The sequence below is a fragment of the Mauremys reevesii genome, linkage group 9 (genome assembly GCF_016161935.1).
Source record: "Mauremys reevesii isolate NIE-2019 linkage group 9, ASM1616193v1, whole genome shotgun sequence".
Lineage (NCBI taxonomy): Eukaryota > Metazoa > Chordata > Testudines > Geoemydidae > Mauremys > Mauremys reevesii.
In genome coordinates this window covers 5,799,382-5,818,223 of record NC_052631.1, presented here as the reverse complement: position 1 = coordinate 5,818,223, position 18,842 = coordinate 5,799,382, and the positions used below count along the sequence as shown (strand labels likewise).

At 44.7% G+C, this 18,842-nt stretch overlaps 1 protein-coding gene across 7 annotated transcripts in view; it reads right to left on the bottom strand.

Annotated features, from left to right (window-relative positions):
• The window catches only part of ARMC9 (armadillo repeat containing 9), a 121,674-nt gene that overhangs the window by 41,208 nt on the left and 61,624 nt on the right, over window positions 1-18,842 (bottom strand). For all 7 annotated transcript variants that reach the window (XR_005584694.1, XR_005584695.1, XM_039488650.1 and 4 more), the window contains exons 16-19: window positions 18,755-18,831; window positions 16,339-16,413; window positions 13,932-14,022; window positions 12,015-12,073 (exon numbers count right to left, since the gene is read on the bottom strand). Coding sequence is in view for 5 of the 7 variants with exons in the window: in XM_039488650.1 (XP_039344584.1) it covers window positions 12,015-12,073; window positions 13,932-14,022; window positions 16,339-16,413; window positions 18,755-18,831 (302 nt within the window). In the remaining 2 variants the exon portion in view is untranslated. The remainder of the gene's footprint in view (window positions 1-12,014; window positions 12,074-13,931; window positions 14,023-16,338; window positions 16,414-18,754; window positions 18,832-18,842) is intronic.

Here is an 18,842-nt window from a genome sequence, read left to right as displayed (position 1 = left end):
TCTCCTTCTTCTCTGAGTAGTCTCTCTATGGCTGCTCCACTTCAGATGACTCCGGAGCAATACTCCTGGAAGGAGACCAGAGCTTCAGAGTTGTATCTAAGACTGATGATAGGACTGCCATGCCAACAGCCACATCTGACCAGAAGCGTGCATCAGAGCACAGTGTTTGGAAAAAGTATGAACTGATGCCCAAGTTGAAGCTTTGCAAATTTCTGCAACTGGTACATTTTTCTACAGTGCCAAGGATGTACATTGGGATCTTGTAGAATGGGCTATTATTCTAGAAGGTGGCTGATCATTAGCAGCCTCATAACAAGAAAGAATACTTGTTTGCCTGTAGGCAGTACAGGAGCCGGAGTCTGCCAGATGGTCTTGCAGGTTCAATTAGAGCCTCATTCACTGGCAAGGGCACTTGACCAGAAGTTGTCAAGTGCAGAATGTCTAAAACAGGGGTGGGCAAACTTTTTGGCCCAAGGGCCACATTGGGGTTGCAAAACAGTATGGAGGGCCAGATAGGGAAGACTGTGCCCCCTCCCAAACAGCCTGCCCCCCACCCCTTATCCACCCCCTCCCACTTCCTGCCCCCTGACTGCCCCCCTAAGAACCTCCAAACCCATCCAACCCCTCTGCTCCTTGTCCCCAACTGACCCCCCTCCATCCATCCCCCCCCACCCCCTGACCACCCCCTTCCAGGACCCTACCCCTTATCCATCTTCCCCCCCCCCCAGCCCCTTTCGGAATGTGGCCCCGCAAACATGGGCGGAGGACTCAACAGGAGCAGGGGCAGCCGCACAGCCAGAGAGAAGCGGCGGTTTCCCCTTCAAAGGGCCGCTTCTCTCTGGCCGGCTGCGTGGCCTCCCAGTGCTCCCCGAGTCCTCCGCCTGCATTCCCTGCGCTCCCGCCATCTGCACCGCCCGCCTACATATGATTTCAGTGCAGCCAGTGTTGAGTTGCCCGAGTGCCCGGCCCTGGGTCCCCCTGTTGTTGGGGGGCCTTTGCCAGGGCACCCTGTGTTCACTTGTAAATCTGCCCCTGCACCGCGCCGCCCAGCCCCGGAGCCAGCCAGGATGCCGCGCTGCCAGCACAGCAAGCTGAGGCTGCGGGGGAGGAAGGACAGCCGGGGAGGGGCCGGGGCCAGCTGGGAGCTCAGGGGCTGGGCAGGATGGCCCCGCAGGCCAGACATGGCTCGCGGTCCGTAATTCGCCCACCTCTGCCCTATCCACACCCCCGCCCTCTGATCACCACCCCAAACTCCTCTGCCCTCTATCCAACCACCCCGTCCCCTGCCCCCTTACCACACTGCCTGGAGCACCGCTGGCTGGCGGCGCTACAGCCACGCAGCCGCCGCCACCGTGCAGCACAGAGACTGGGTCAGGCCGGGCTCCGCAGCTCGCTGCCCCAGGAGCTCGCAGCCCCGCCGCCTAGAGCATTGCGCCAGCGGCGGAGCGAGCGAGCTGAGGCTGCGGGGGCTGGGGGATAGCAAGGGAGGAGCCAAGGGTGAGCCTCCTGGGTCAGGAGCTCGGGGGCCGGGCAGGACAGTCCCGCGGGCCGGATGTGGCCCGCGGGCCGTAGTTTGCCCACCCCTGGTCTAAAAGCTTATGCTGCAACTCTTGGACTGACTCCATGGGGATCTGGAGAGAGTGAGCAATCGGTTTCATAAGTTCTGGAAACTGTTTTAAATTGTCAGCATCAGAAGGTGGGGAAGGCCTTGCAGCCTCACCTGGTGAAGATGAGGAGATGCTGGTTTGTGGTGTCACTTCCTTCTCAGCTCTTGCTTCTTGCTCCTTGAAAGCAGGCTGAGGTCTCTGTATACCAAACCCCAAACCTTGTTTAATACTGTTTAATGTTGGGCAATGACAGTGTCATGTTAATACCTTCGAGGCTTTGGGTCTATATAGTCCATCTAAATTAATACAACAGATATCCCTGTCCAGGAATCTGAGGAGATGCCTTCAGCATAGTCCAAGGGAGGAGCAGACTGGAGGCAGAAACAATGTTTATCTGCCTCATCCCGAAGGTACTGGAGAACTAGGGGGTACTGCGGAAGGGGAAGGTCTCCGTGACCTAGAAGATCGCAGTACTGACAGTCATTTGGTCTCCATTAACAAAGGAGACACTGGCTCATCTGAGACAGACAAATCTCTAAATTCCTGCAGTACCAGGTGAATGTGTGCTGAAACTGAATGCGGTTCCGCAACAGTCAGCAGCGGTACCAAGGATGCTGTTTGCTTCAGTGGTATATGTCTAGCAGACAGAGATGGTATGGAGGATGTTGCTGGCTTTGGAGGTACCAATGTCGTAGTCTGAGACACCTGCTTATGTACTGGCCATAGCATAGACAGTACCAGCTTCCTTGACGCAGAGTGTTTACTCTCTGTGGTGCAATCTGCTTAGACTGTACTGGAGATGGCTTCGGTACCATGGCATGCTTGGTACTGTGATTCTTGAAAGAGCCAGTAGCGTAGCTGGCGGGGTTCTGTGGAAGCAGCCGCTTCCCCTCAGGCCGGCAGGCGCGGAAGCGGCACCTGCTGGCCAGCGCTGCCGGCCACACGGCCGGAGGAGCCGCGGGGGGGCAGCAGCAGCCTGGCGCAGAAGCGGCGCCTGCAGGCCGGCGCTGCCCACCACAGGGCCAGAGGAGCCGCGGGGCGGCAGGCCGGCGTGGAAGCTGCACCTGCCGGCTGGCGCAGACACAGCCAAGCGCTGGGACAGGAGCCGGGGACAGGCGGCAGGCGCAGGAGGGAAGGTGAGCGGGGGTCCGATCTGGGGTCGTGGCCAGAGGAGGAGACATGGGGGCGTGGCCAGAGGGGGAGCCAAGGGGGGGCGCCTTTTTATGTTTTTTGCTCCCCCTACACTGAAAACCTGGCTACGCCCCTGGAAAGAGCCTGAAGTCTTTGACTAAGAACTCCAGGTACCAGAGAAGCCTGGCACGTCAGCGGTATCCTTTCTGGAACATGAGGTCTCTGAAACAGTCAATTTCTACAGTGACTGAGGTCGATGGGATACTGTGGTCACTCAGAGACTGATGTATAAGGCAGGCATCTGGGCCTGGATCCGAGCCTGGTCGAAGGGAGTGCTCCATCATGAGAAGCCTACGTTTAATCTCCCTATTTTTCCTAGGTCTACTCCTGAAGGCCGAGCAGATGTTGCACAGTATGTACGTGTCTGCAAGATATACTGGCAATGCCCATTGCTGACTGGCATAGATTAATGGCAGGTAAGGCAGTGCTTGAATCCCAGGGATCCCAGAATCCCATGCAGAGTACAACCCCTGAGGGAGAACCCCTCAGATGGGGCGGGAAAGGAAGGGTTGACTAATGGAAACAAACTCTTAACTAGAATTTCTAGAACTACAAAACTGAAAGGAGCAAACTAAAGTAGACTGAGAACCCAAATGAGCTAAAAGCTAAAGGTTAAGCTTGAAGCGGGAACACTATAAACTCCATCTTAGGCCATAGGGCAGTTGAGAAGGAACTGAAGGCAGTTCACCTGCACAGATCCATATATCCTCAGTACAGAGCACAAGAAGGTCTGGAGCACATGTGTGGAACGAAAAGACCCTGCTACCAAAAAGCTCCAATCAGAGGCACATGCACATCTGAAGTGGAGTGCCCATAGCGACACTACTTGAAAAAGAACTAGCTATTGTTATGAAACATAAAAGTCTGATCCAAACCCCATTAAAGTCAATGGTGAGTATCTATTGACTACAGTGGGTTTTGGATCATTCCCAAAGAGCATAAAAGGAGAAAAAGGACAGGACAAGCATCTTCACGCTAGCATGACATAATGTGAGGGAGCAGGTTTCAGTCAAGCTGGGAAATAACTCTGTGACGGCATGGCCCCAACAAGAGCACCCTCCTGGGTAGGCCATGGCACAGCAGACATGCTTGCCTCAGTTTCCCCGTTCAAGGCCCCAGAAATAGTCCAAATGGTCTTCCTGAGTATAAACATAACCTGGGGGATTTATTTTAGAGGTCCAGTGCACATAAGCCATAACAAAATAAGTCCCAATACCAAGTCCCGCAACCACAGTCCAGACAGTACATCAAGTAGAACCCCAGCATCCCTCATCACACCCCGGTGCTCCAGCCTTCTTCCTTCTCTGGCCCTCTGGCTTCAGCTCTCCACTCCAAGAGCCAGGAGGCACCTCTCTCTGCTGCTGTCAGCCTTCAGCCCTCTCCAGCCTTCTGTGCCATGGTTCTCTGCCTCAGGAAGGACAGCTGGCTACCCCTCCCCTGGCTTCCTAGCCCTCAGGCTCCCAGCACCAGCTTTGACTCACTCTTGAACATCAGCAGGCTAGCCTCCCCACTGACTACCTGGTAATTCCGCCCTCTTTCCAGGGAAGGCCTGCAGACTTAACTCACCAGGTCGTTCTTTCACTGAGTCTCTCTCCTCTCAGATTCTCCCTGATCCTTTACAGCCTCCAGCAGATACGACCATCCCCCCTTAAAAGGCCAAATGAGAACAACTGTTCTGGCACAGGGGAGCTGGACCTACTTCATTTAATGGGTCAGCCATCTTATGACACTTTGCTACAAAAATCATCCAAATGTCGGATGCTTATGCAATCTCAAAACAGTTTTAGAAAGGAGGTGCTTTATAAGTGTGCGTATGAGAGAGATTTCATGTGGTAGAAATGGGCACATGTTGGCTACAGATACTGCTGCCCCCCTCAGTAGGCCTTGACTCAATGGAGCTATGCAGATTCACAACAGCTAAGGATCTGACCCTATATTCTTCTGCTTGCACCTTTATCTGTTTAGCAGCTATTAAATATTTTAAACAAAACCATAATCTTTGTTCTGATATGGCTGTTTTGTTTCTTACTAGCCCTGCTGCCATGGGCATCAGGAGCATGTGAACATGCTTATGTTACATGCGTTAGGTTATAGACATATTGCTTATACACCTCAAAAATGTTGTATGGTTTAAAGGAAAAGCCTTGGAATGAATTATTATTTCATGCAGGGAATTAAGAAAGCACCAGTTAAATTGATCATCTGGGATGAATTCTACTTTAAACCCACTTTCTATTTAGTGATTACAGTTTTTTCTCGTTTTCCTTTCTTAATTATACTTCCTCAAAATAATTCCAAAAAAGACCAACACAGTCATTTTTCTCAACAAATTGGAGACGTTATTCTTCATACCCCTTTCTAAAAACGGTTGCATAGCTCTGCTAGTATAGAATGACTGCTGTATTGTAAGAAATACATTTCAGAGGTGGGCGTGAAAAGCTCAAAAAGCTTGCCTCTCTCACCCACAGAAATTGGTCTAATAAAAGATAGTACCTCACCCACCCTGTCTCTCTAATACCCTGGGACCGACAAGGCTACAACAACACTGCATACATTAATTTTAATGGAAGACTTTTAATGTCTAAAAGTTGAAAATATCAACCATCGTCTATAAAGCAATTTTGCAATTATTCTGGACAAAAGCAGCAAGACAAATGTACCATCAGGGGCTTTCCTGTTATTTATCCTCTTTAGTATGCTTACAACGTAACAACTAGACACATGCCAGGAGTTAAACTGGATGATCATAACATCCCTTCTTGCTTTTTCCATTGGCCTGACAACAGTTTTACTTCTAAAAAGCTTTAAAGCTCTTCACAGATCAGCCCTATTCATCGTGTTATCTATCTTAACTAGATAGCTAAGGTCCTCCAGTTGAGGCTTCTATTTCATTCTGTGCACAAAGTTCTAGGCTCTATTGGCGAGTGGGCATAAGAACGGCCATACTGGGTCAGACCAAAGGTCCATCTAGCCCAGTATCCTGTCTTCCAACAGTGGCCAATGCCAGGTGCCCCAGAGCGAATGAACAGAACAGGTAATCATCAAGTGATCCATCCTCTGTTGCCCATTCCCAGCTTCTGGCAAACAGAGTCTGTCCACCGTCCCTGTCCACCCTGGCTAATAACCATTGATGGACTTTTCCTCCATTAATTTATCTAGATCTTTTTTAACCCTGTTGTAGTTTTGACCTTCACAACATCCTCTGGCAAGGAGTTCCACAGGTTGACTGTATGTTGTGTGAAAAAATACTTTCTTTTAGTCTCCATTCTAATCTTCAGAATCTTGCAACTGCCTAAATATTGCTTAATGTACTAGGTATGTGGATGCAAACATCCACATTCTAGTCCCTTGTATGGAGTACATCCCAAATAGAAGTATCATCATTCCACTACAACCACAACACAATGATGCCCTGTTCTACTACCACACAACAGCTGCAGCAGACCACAGCAGTGAAGGTGTTAATGGCTTGAAGTCTAAGGCTTGGTCTACACAGAAAAATTAGGTTGGTTTAACTACGGGAGTCAGGGATGTGAAAAATCCACACCCTTGAGCAGCATTGTTAAACTGACCTAAGTCCCCGTATAGATAGTGCTAGGTGCCTCTCGGGGAAGTGGATTACCTACAACGACAGGAGGAAATCTCCCATCTACAGAGGTAGCATCTACACTGAAGTGTATCAGCTGTGCCACTGTAGCACAAGCCCTAACATTAAGCTCTTTTCATTTGATGTTGCTTCTAGCTGAGCTGTATTTTCACACTGAAGTTAACTGATTTTATTGCCAGGTGCCGAGTGATAGGTGGATCAGAAGGTATCCTATAAATGTCTGTTGTCCAGTTATCTAATACATCTCAAATTTACAAATTAACTTAGAATTAGAGCTAGTATATCATGTATTTACTTTTACAGACTGCTTTTAAAGGCTGTCCAAACCCAATTAAAACCACATTTAAAGATTAATTATTTAAAGTAAAGTCAATATTTTAAAATAAATACTTTAACATCATATCTGCTACTACAGGGCATAGCAAATACACTTTTGTGCTGACACGAATATGCTTTGCTGAAATAGGTGATTTACTCTGTTCTTAAAATAATAAGGGGCATATAATCTGTCTCTTAAGCAATAAATCCTAGAGTCTTTACTTCTGTGGGGAGTCCTACTGACTTTAATGGGGGTCCTGATGGGAGAGTGCACTGCAGGAGCAGGTACTAAAGATACATTAAAGGCATAAACTTTTAAATAATGATTTGTGCCTGAATAAGGTAGGAAGTAACATGACATGGTATGCAATTAAACTGGGTAAATTCACAGTTTGGGTGTGTTGTGAGCCCACCTATTAGATTATCTGGTAAATCTGTACTAAGACAGTTGTTTTTTTCAGAAAATGTTCTTTCAAAACATGTACATAAAATGAACCACATAATTGCATTGCAAGAAAGGTTGTGTGTAAAGATACTTTAAAGATGTGTAGATTTTAATTTTTTTTTCTTGGAGAATTACAGAGTTTTGGATTCCTAAAGTGTACACGTGCTTTATGGAAGCCAACATTCTTTGCTCTCAGCTGGCAGCCAGCTAATGAGTCTGGCAAATCATAGTTCTAACTCCCAAATGGTGACTGACTTTCAGCTCCTGTCTCTGTGGGAAATGGCTGATGGAATTGTTGAAAAAAAGGAATGAACGTTTCGAGATCACCTAGCATGTACCTTTTTTCACCCTTGCTTTGTGTCTGGTGAGCCACTGTCTATTTCCACAGCGAGAAGTAGAAAGTAGGGGAGCACACGAGTAAGATTCCCACTTGTTAACGTAGGGTGCTGGATGGCAGCCAAAGCCACCTGTTCTGTTCTCCCAACAGTGAACACAAATTCAGAAGCCCAGGAGACTCTAAGGGCTTGTCTACACTGGCACTTTACAGCACTGCAACTTTCCCACTCAGGAGTGTGAAAACAACCCCCCCCCCCGAGCGCAGCAAGTTTCAGCGCATAAAGTGCCAGTGTAGACAGTGCACCAGCGCTGGGAGCCGCACTCCCAGCACTGGGAGCTACGCCCCTCACGGAGGTGGTTTTTTAGAACGCTGGGAGAGCTCTCTCCCAGCGCTCTGCTGCGACCACACAAGCCACGTTAAAGCGCTGCCATGGCAGCACTTTAACGTTGCCAGTGCAGACTAGCCCTAACGTCTGTTGTACTTACAATTTGATGGGAAATGCAAATTAGACTCTCTTGCCTACTATTTTTATTTATTTATAATTTTTTTAAAGTTCCCTTTTCTCAATGGGCAGATGATTTTAGGGAGGATGTACTGGCAAATGAATAACCCACTTTGTTACACTGGAGGCCTGCACAACTGGAAGCTTCTCCAACCACTGAAATGTCCACATTTCACAGTGTCTATATCATTTTATGAAGTGTAACACTGTGATGGAATCCACACCTATGAACACAAACAATTATACAATTTATTGTAATTATAACTGGTTTTATTGCAATAAAAAAAATCTTTTTCAACCCATCTCTTTTTTATAAGAAATGTAATTCTTAAGAGCTGGATAAAACTGAGCAGTTTGGTTAAAAGCTTTGAGTTCTGTTTGTTTGTTTATTTTAAATAAACATGAGCATGTGACAGGGTTTAAGATGTTACAAGAGGTTAAGGCCTATTGTTGTTATAGCTTCACAGACATGGCCTGTTAAAAAAGGCCTTTCAGAAAAGCTGCAATATCTAGACAGCTACTTTAAAAACAATGATCAGAGACAAGGCTTTGAAACAGACACGCAGTTCCAGCTTTTCTGAAAAGGCCAGATATTCCCCCATAGTGCAGTAGCATCTACCAACTCTTCACGGAGTAGTTTAGTCTTAAGTGGTCACTACCATGAGAGCTGCTAAAAGCCAACAGTAAATCAGATTAACTTAAAATCAAATACAGAAATAGCAAAATATAGAAAGCTAATGGCAATTGGGGGAAATCTTTGCATAGACATATTGCTATAATGGAAGGCAAAAGGGATGTGGTGAGGAAAATGAGTGGTGATCCAAAAAAACCAACCTCCCTACAATGCTTTTTTTGGTGTTTGTTGTTTTAAAATAGCCACTAAGCTATATACATTTGCAGCAAGATAGTAACTAAGGTATTATAAAACAGGCAGTCTGTGTTAACAAACAGCCAACATGTATATACCCTGAAATGCATCGATTTTGTGACAGTTTGTAAAGTTACTTCAACTGGCACTGTTGATTTGAGTGTGTACTTATAGACTTTCTGTGTATAAAACTTTCCCAAACTCTCCCTTAAGTTGGTTTGCCAGGCAGCTCTGTAAAATCAGATATAATCTCATGGGACTCCATCTCACCATGGAGAACAATTGCATTCTGCATTCCACAAATACAAAGGTCTAAATCTGTGAGGCAGTGAGTGAACTCAGTAAGTGAGTAAATAACACTGCTTATTTACAAAAAAACATAACCTGCATGACGTTAGTATATCATTTTGTTGCCATTTATTTGGGCATATATCTTCTATACCAATCTTGTAATCAAGGGACTGGAATAGGCCTCCATTTGATAACAGAATAAAATTACAGTTGTTCAGTGGCAATGATCTAGCTAAGGGCCTGGCAGTATGTCCATTAACCCCTGGAAATAAAGAATTATCACTTACCCTTAACAATTAGCATTGACCTGAAAGTTAGCTTGCCTGGAAGCAAGTTTTTAAAAAGTGGTCTAGGGAGTTTTTTCTTTTATATAAAGGAAGAGCTTATGTAACACAAAAATATATAGCCATTTATTTGTTTCAACCTTCCAGCTCTACAAAGATGGGACAAGACATGGAGAATTAGCTCCCCTTTTACTCCTGAGAGCGGCCCCTGAAGAACAGAGTGCTCAACACTTAGGAAGTTCGGGCCACACCTTTCTTGAAGTGGTCTCCGCATCACTACACATCACAACAGATCAAAGCCATGTCCAAGAATTCCTCAGAAACAAAAATGCCAGAGACCAAAGGACGATTTCACCATCTTGTGCTGTCACAGCGGCCATAAGGCAATCTCTGTCACAGAACCTCACCTCTAGCAATAGCTGCTCCCCTAATAAGGGGTTTTATAAACAAGTGACGTAGGTAGCAATGAGAGGTCATAAAGATGAGCTCCTGAAATACCCTGGATGCACCACATCCATTGCTTTGAGGGCAGATTACTAGGCATTCATGTACTTAAAGATAACTGGAAATGAAGTAGTTATAATTTCATTTTTATAATGAATCAGTTCTTTGTGCCATCTAGGAGCTAGACAGCTGTGAGTGTTAATTAACATTGATTCAAATACGGGGAAGGTCAAAGGTGGAATCAGCTTGCTGGGTTCAATCTGGTTCCCAGTGGACATATGCTCATCACCATCTCATTAATCCATGGTATGGGCATTGGCTACCAGAAACCCAATCGCTTCAGAACTACCCAACCACAGAAAACAATGCAACGCAAAGGCCAGATGTTGTGAGGTGCTGAAGTCAATGGGCACTGAGGGTGCCTAGTATTTTACAAGATTGGGACCTTTGCAATGTTTTTCTAACTTCACAATGAATTAAATGTGGGGCAGGGACCATCTTTTTGTTCTGTTTCTATACAGTGCAAAGCACAGTGAGGTCCTGGTCAATGACTAGGTTTCATGGCAATATGATAATACAAATAAATAATATTAATAATAAATTACTCTGAAATGTACATTCAGCTGTTGTTATGGTGTAATAAAAAGACTGTAAAGGGGAGTTTGGTTTGTATCAAATAAGTTCTCTGTAAGGAATGCCCACCTGTTCATTGGTGTCTGTTTTCTCCCTTAAATTCCATATGATTTAATTTCTCTATATTGCACTCTACTTCTTAACACAGAAAATTTGCAAAACGGTAATTTTTTCTCATTTAAAAATAAAAAAACAGCTCCGCTAAAGTGTGATAGCTATACAATTAAGCACAACTACTGCAGTAGAGAAAAAAATGGAGTGCCTTGAAGTTAGCCCAGTGTCTGCATTACCTGAGTGATAACAAAACATCTGTGCCTGGAGCTGGTCAATACAGGACAAAGTGGCATGCTGAACTTTGAATTTCCTATTTTTTGCTGGTTTGGGTCATATACTTAGGTGTTGTCCATAGCTATTCTCCAGGAATTTTCACAGTACAAAGTGATTTTGTAAAGAAAGACTAACCATGATTGCTAGCTATCAATGCCAAGGGGCGGGGGGACAGACAGACAGACAGACACAGACACAGACACACACAGACACACACACTTGTCTATTGTACTATATAGTATAATCCTATAAAATCATACAGAACTTTTTATGTAATAGAGCTGCTCTACGGAGGAACTCCCCTCTGGCTGTCTACAGTATTTTTCCAGAAAATCTCCTACTGTTGCACTTGCACAGATGTTGCAATGGCAGAAGTGCTAAGAGCACAGGCATTTTTACCACCACACCATTCTATTCTGCTGGTTTGTTTAGGTAATAAAATGGTTAAAAGGCCTACATGCTGTCTACATTAGGGCTCCCCCTATTGCTGTGTGGGAGGTTTCCTGAAAAACACTAGCACAGAAAAAGCTTAAATTAGCAGAGATTGAAATGCACAGCTGACTAGTTCTTATCTACCCAAATTGCAGGCGGCCTGCACATTCTGTCCACTATTCTGATTCAACTTTTTAAGAGAACTGATTTTCCACATTTGTACTTACTGGTCTGCTAATTTTACATTAACAGAGTTAATTTAAAAGATTTCCAAATTTTAAAGTAAGAAAAGAAGTTACACCTTAAACAGCTGATGATGCCTCAAAGAATAAACTGGTAAACATTCAGTTTACACACATTTCTGCTGGCGTTTTTGGTCATTTGCTTCCCTTGTTTCTAATTACTAAGGATATCTGCATGAAAATAGGATCTCTGCTGATATAACAGCTCCTCTTCTCACTCCTCACTTTAAATTGTAATCCTTTGTTAGGTCATCATAGTTTATTGTTGTGATGATTATGATGCCATGAGGCAAGGATTAGGACTTCAATGAGGAATAAGCAGCAGGAGCAGAGGTCCTCTTTTTATACAAAATATCCTTGGTAATGAAATTTAAAACACACCCCACAGAAAAAGAGACATACAAAATCCACCACAATCAGCACAACTGTTCCTGAATAGACTGTTAATCAGTTTCCTAGGAGATGTCAGCAGGCCTTTACACTTACTTCATCATCTTCATCCTCCTCTTCATCATCAGACTCAACACTATCATCCAATGGCTCTTCTAGAAAGAAACAAAAAAAAAAAATCAGTGTAAGTGATCAAAAGTGAATTAGTCTGTGTCCATCCCATCAGAAACTCTAGCTATTACCCTCCATCCTGAAAAATTTAGCTTGTCAATATTTATTATGCTAGTTCTTTGTACAGCAGCTCTTGAACTTTGTGCTACTATTTTGAGAACAGCAACATTTTTAGAATCACCAAAAATCCTCTCTTGGATTCCCTGAAGAAGGCAGAAGCAGAAATACTCAGGAATAGTTACTTACTCATGATTGTACCCAGCTAGTTATATCCGCATATTTATAGCATGATAAGGGGATAGCAGGCACACAAACCAGTAAACAAATATTTTTGTAATGATATAATTTAAAGATGCCCCCAATAGTAAATAAAAAAATAATAATGTCATTATTGGAGAGGCGTATTTCACTAGAGCAAACATACACCACGGTAATGAAAACAATCTAAAATCACAGGCTCTTACTGTGTGTAGATCTTAGCACTCAGAAATTTTGCCCAACAGTCACATATCCCCTTTCAAAATGCCATTTTCACAAACAGCAGCAAAACATTTTTCTATATTCTATATTGGCAATACCTTAGCCCAGCAATTCTGAAACTGTGGGTTGGGACCCCAAAGTGGGTCGCGACCCCGTTTTAATGGGGTTGCCAAGGTTGGCATTAGACTTGTTGGGGACCGGGGACGAAGCCCGAGCTTCTCTGCTTAGGGACAAAGCCCGAGCCCTAGCACCGGGGTCCAAAGCCGAAGCCCAAGGGCTTCAGCCCTAGGTGGTGGAGCTCAGGTTACAAGCCCCCAGCCCTGACCAGGGCAGTGGGGTCGGGCTTTGCCCCCTCCACCTGGGGTGGCAGGGCTCAGGCAGGCTCAAACTTCCATCCCCCATTCTGGGTCGTGTAGCAATTTTCATGGTCAGGGGTCGTGGTGCAATGAAGCTGTAGAACCCCTGCCTTAGTCAAACACTAACTGCACGCGATTCTATTTGTTCTTTTCCACACTGTGGCCATGTTTACGCTAGAGAGCTTACAGCAGCACCACTGTACCCATGCAGCTGCATGGTAGCCTCTCTGTGTCAACAGGAGAGAGCTCTCCCATCGACATAATTAAACCACCCCCAATGAGCAGTGCTGTCCACACTGGCGTTCTGTCGGTGTAACTTATGTCACTCAGGGGGGTGTTTTTTCACACCCCTGTGCAACATAAGTTATACCAACAAAAGTGCGAATGTAACCATGGCCTAAGACAGGAAGATTCATCGCCGCCTCTACTCCTTTCCAAAGTACGAGAAGACAACCCAACTAGAATTATTTCTAGTTAGCAGGAAGATGCTTCCTGAATTCACCCTTCTTTGCTATCTTTATTTCTTCTCTCTCCAATCACTTCCCTCCAGCCACGAAGGCCAGAGCATAACTTGTCAATTCCACTTCAGGTTTGGATGGGGGTAAGGAGAGGTCACAGACACCAAGAGCGTCCTGTCCATGCCCACCTATGAAGCAAGAGAAGAGCAAGACTGAACCCTGTGCCACTGTACTGCGCTATCAGCTTATTCAAGCTTTGTACCTTTGTTTCCAGGAGGACAATGCCCCAGCATAACCATCCAACCTCATGCTGCACATGGTCAGAAGGCTTTGGAATTTAGGCCCAAATGTTTCTTTTTGAAACACAAAAGAAATTTAAAAAACACATTTGACACGGAAATCCTCATGTTCCCTATTTGAGCTCTCCCAGTCCATCACCCCGTTGTCATTCTTTGTAAGTTCCCAGGGCCATCTAAAAACATGAGCTTTTTTTATGGCTTTTGTGAAAGATTTACAGCCCGGATAATAGCTGCATCTGTTCCCCTGACCTGAATTGAGCTGTTTGATAATGAATTCAATTTGCCGGATCATCTCGGCGTTTCCTTCCTTGATGAAGCACCGCAAAATTTCTTCCATTCCCTGGATACATTAGAAAACATACATTTGTTAGTTTCTAAGGTGCCACAAGTACTCCTCGTTCTTAGTGCTAGGTGAGTGTTCCATGCCACTAGCCCAGCACAGGTCATTTTACTGGCTAAAATCATTGTTTTGTTGGGAAAAGAAAATGCATAGTGAAACTGCTGTGCACAATTATAAATATTCCACTCTGTCCATCAACTGCCCAGGTAATTTGCAACCACACTTGAACACTGAAGCCTCCAGCACACGCAATATTCACAGATTTCCACTGGAGCTACTCCTCTGCTTTCTAAACTCAATACATATCAGTTCATTCAAAACATATCTCTGGAAGGAAAAAGTATGAAAAGAATTGTGCAGGCTTCAGAGGAAAGTGAGAGGTGAGGTGGGGCTGATTTTCATCCTCTCCTTAAACCCACCTCATCTCTTTTTGCAACCGTGGGCTCTGTTTTGTGTCTCTAATTTTTTAATGTCATTTAATGTCCAGCTCCGCAGGTTGGGTAGCGGCTCACAGATTGGGCAGGGCAAAGCAAAATTGTGCCTGCAAATTATGGATGCAAAGAGAGAGAAGGCCCTAAATCAGTCATTAGGAATGAAAGTGGCTCAGCTCCCTCCTACCAGCTTTCTTTGCCATCAGAGACCCCACTCCTTGCTTCTCTCCTCTATTACTGCACTCCAAATGCCCTCCTTGATTTCACCTAAACTAGGACAAAAAGGTGAGTTGTTAGAAGGTGTTAGCTAATACTTTCTAACTAAGGCCAGGTCTACACTACAGACCTATATCGGTATAACTATGTCACCCAGGGATGTGAAAAATCCACACCCAAGTGATGCAGTTACACCAACCTAACCCTGTGGCTACAGCACAACAGGAGAGCTTCTCTAGCCGATACAGCTACCATGCAGACGGGAGAAGCGCTCCCGTCAGGGTAGTAGCATCTTCAGTAAAGCCCTACAAGAGATACAGCTGTATCGTTACAACTGCACTGCTGTAGCACTGTACGTGAAGAGAAAATCTAACATTTGAAATTCTGCCTTCAACACAAGCTGAACCTGTCATGTTAAAGCCTCGAGGCAGCCTACGGGTTAACATAATCAGCTTAGCATGTGTTAAAATCTACACCGCCTTGCCTACGTTTGCTTTTTCAAACATGTTAGTTGGATTGTGTTAGCTAACATGTTCTAAAATAGCACCTTTAAATCCTAATTTAGACAAAACCCTTGAAATTCAAGGCCCCGTCCCTTCCTCCTTAGCTGGATACCACAATGGGTAGAAGACTAGCGAACTGCTAACCCCACCGTATATGTGAATACATGGGAGACACTCACACCCATCAATTGTGTGTATTAAGGGGGAGATTTTCAAAGGTACAAAAAGCAGTTGGGGGGCAAACTCCTATTGATTCTGAAAAATCAACCCCAAGTTGTCCTTTAGAATAGATCACCAGTACAGGCTATTCCTTAGAAATCTTGCAGATGCAGGGAAGTGGCCTCTCATCCTAATTATTACCAGTATTATTTAATGAGGTATCACCTTCCCCATCGAACGCTGGAAGAGCCTATAATGAACAGCTATTTTTAATCCAAACATTTAAACACGAAAAAGCAGAAAACGGAATCTTCAGAGATGCCTTTTGAATAGACATAGTAAGATAAGAATGACAGGAAAGGAGACATGATGCCGAGGTTTACATTTAAATTGATTTCACATAATAAAACGGACAATGTGAGTAAGTGCAAATTAGACCAGATACAAGCCTCTCCCTGCTGGCTTGCCATGGTGCATTGTTATCTCCTTCAAAAGATAGTGCCAGCTCTGCAGGAGACCATCCATCACCTCAATTCCTTCATCATCACCAGCTACAGGGATGGCAAATTCCCTCTTTCAGAACATCCAGCAGTTCCGTTTTGACTACAATTTCTCACAGGCGCCTTTGTAATGAATGGAGCGGCTCAGGCTGGACCAGACAGCTTTGTAGTAGTCAACAGGAAACAGTGATCCAAACTCAGCTTGGGTGTAAGTGGATACAACTCCACTGACTTCAGTCACGTCAGACCAGCTTGCACCAAGGTGGAATTTGGCCGAATAGCGCCCCAAAATAAAAGGACATACTCTGTGACACAGCCCAGAGAATAATGGAATATTTAACATTACCTACAGTTATTTTAATGAAATTACATAATGGAGAGGGGAGGGGTTGCAGAAGTTAAATGAGAACTCCAAATAAGCATTTACAGCATGGGTGGGTATCAGAAAAATGATTATGTAGATATGTTACTTCCTTACTCAATCAGTTTCTTTTCTCTGTTCCTTACCATTGCTCTGGCTTCTTCTCGTATGGAAGGGATAGCAAGAATGCTGTACAGCGCTCCATTCACATATGGCTGTATCTGAGAAGGAAGAAAATGTGCCAATGGTGAGTCCATTTTTAATGACTCCATCTCCTGAATCCTACCCAATTGCCAACAGGCAAAGCGTAGGTGGAAAGGAGCAAATTACTGAGCCACACGCATGGAATCTGATGCCTGCAGCCCATTCACACAAAAGTCTTCCTGCTTTGGATAATGCCACTTGGCGATCAGTGAACTTTTAGGAAGGTGATCAGAAGGCCAGCTGGTAATCAGGAGCTCTGTGTGGGGGCCAAGTTTAGCTACATGTGGATTCCACGGATTTCTGCGCCCTCTGCATCTCTTGAAAAATATAAGCAATGTGGCTCATGTAGATTTAGATCAAGAATGCAACAAATATGTGAAGGTCCTAAACACCGTTCTTGGCAAGATTTGTTGGTTCTGTTTACTGTCATGGCGGTATTAGATAGCTTTAAGGAAAAGTAAGCTAAGCTAAAGTCATATCTCAAACTTCTTGAGACAAGAGGTGACCCAGAAGATCCCAGAGGTCTCTTCTTCAGCCCTATCACTTGATTTTGTTAGAAGTATTTTTGTAGGTAGGTCCAGATAGTTCAAGTATATGCAGCGAACTACCTACTATGAACCAAAGTTGTCTCTCATGATGAAGAGGGTTGGGTCCCACTGTTCTATGCATCTACTTTAAAAACCCATGAGGAATCTCTTTTGCACAGGACAGATTGTCAATAATTATAACACAGTGTATCTAGATCTCCCCAATCCTCAAGATTTGTGACTATTAGTTTTAGTTCTATAAACTACAGAAAACTCTCCTGTCATCTAAGGGCCTCATCCTACTGCCATTGACTTCAATGGCAAAACGTCTATTGCAGTGGTCTCCAACCTTTTTCATCTGGTGGGCACGGGATGACGAGCCACCGAGGACCATAGCCGGTGGACGAGCATCCGCCGAAATGCCGCCGACGTCAATAGGCGTCGCTGCCAAAATGCTGCCGACAACGCTGATTTTTGGCGGCATTTCGGCGGCGACGCCTCTGGATGCTGCTGCTTATCAGCCTCATTTCAGCGGATGCTCGTCCGCCGGACAGTACGCGGGCGCACATAGATGCCCTGGGCACCGAGTTGGGGACCATTGGTCTATTGACTTAAATGGTGCAGGACTGGGCCATAAGTGGACATCACCATGCACTGTACAAACCACCTTCAAATTCACATTGGTCACAAAAACAAGGCTAACAATACAGTCCAACAAAAGCCTCCCAACATGAATCTTAATTAAAATAAAGTAGTACAGGGAGGCACTGAGCCACACCACACCGTGAATTTTTATAAAACATGGAAAAAACACACAAGTTGCTCAGGGAAATTGTCTCTACTTTCAGTTTCAATAAGGTAAAAAAAATAAAAAGATGTTTAAATGCAGAATGGGATATAAAACTGTCGGCCCAGCCACTGGTGTTCATCAAAGGTTCCAAGCCATTTTCCATGAGAGTCAGGGACTGAGCCCTGATGTCCTGGCCAAAATTCCCACTCTGATAAAGGACATTCTGCCTCCCCACATTTCCTTTACAATTCACACTGAAGGCAAACACTGTGTCCACTTTCACCTGCCCTGAACTGCTGTGTTGTCTTGCTGTGTGCAGTTAACCAGAGATCTCAGTCCACCCCAGAGGTGGATGAAGTAATGATGTATCACAAGGGGCGGTGTATAATGGGACCCTTTGAGATGAAAGGTACTAGATAAAAGTAAGCTGTTGTTATTAGCATTCTGCCCCTGGGTTGCATGATGTGGCAACTTTCACGTAAGTGTTTCCGGGAAAAGAAAAGGAACTAAGATCATGAAGGCGTAAAATGGCAGCCCACACGAAGCAGCAGATGGAGAGATATTAGGAGTTGAATGCTAAGGCCCATCCAGCTATTTTTATAGTATTCTAAGAAAGAAAGACAGAAAGACAGAAATACTGGTGGAAGTGACTTGTTTGCACCTGATGCTTTGCATATGGTCTGCATCGCAAATAGTTTTGTATCTCCTGATGTAGTAAGGCTTGGAAAGATTTGGTTTTAGATTACTTTAAAATAATCCCAGGAACCTACAGTCTGGAATGTGATAACCATACCGCTATCAAACATTCATTTTCAAATTACCAATCATACGGTTGAAGAGAGAACAAAATCTCTAGGAAAAAAACCCACAGCATTCACTGAGCCCAAATGAGTTTACAGGATGGTGAACTTTACTGAAATTCCATGTAATTTACTGCCAGGGTACAGTAGCAAAGGACCAAGCAAAACACGTTGCTTTTTTTAAAATCATCAGCTTTACCCTTCCCTTGCCTAAACAGAGGAATATTTGCTGTACAAGTACCTCATGGTTCTCATGGCCAAGGAGATCAGAGAGAACTTTGAGCACGTGGTTTGCAACTTTCGCACACATTTTCTTCCCTGCAGAGGCA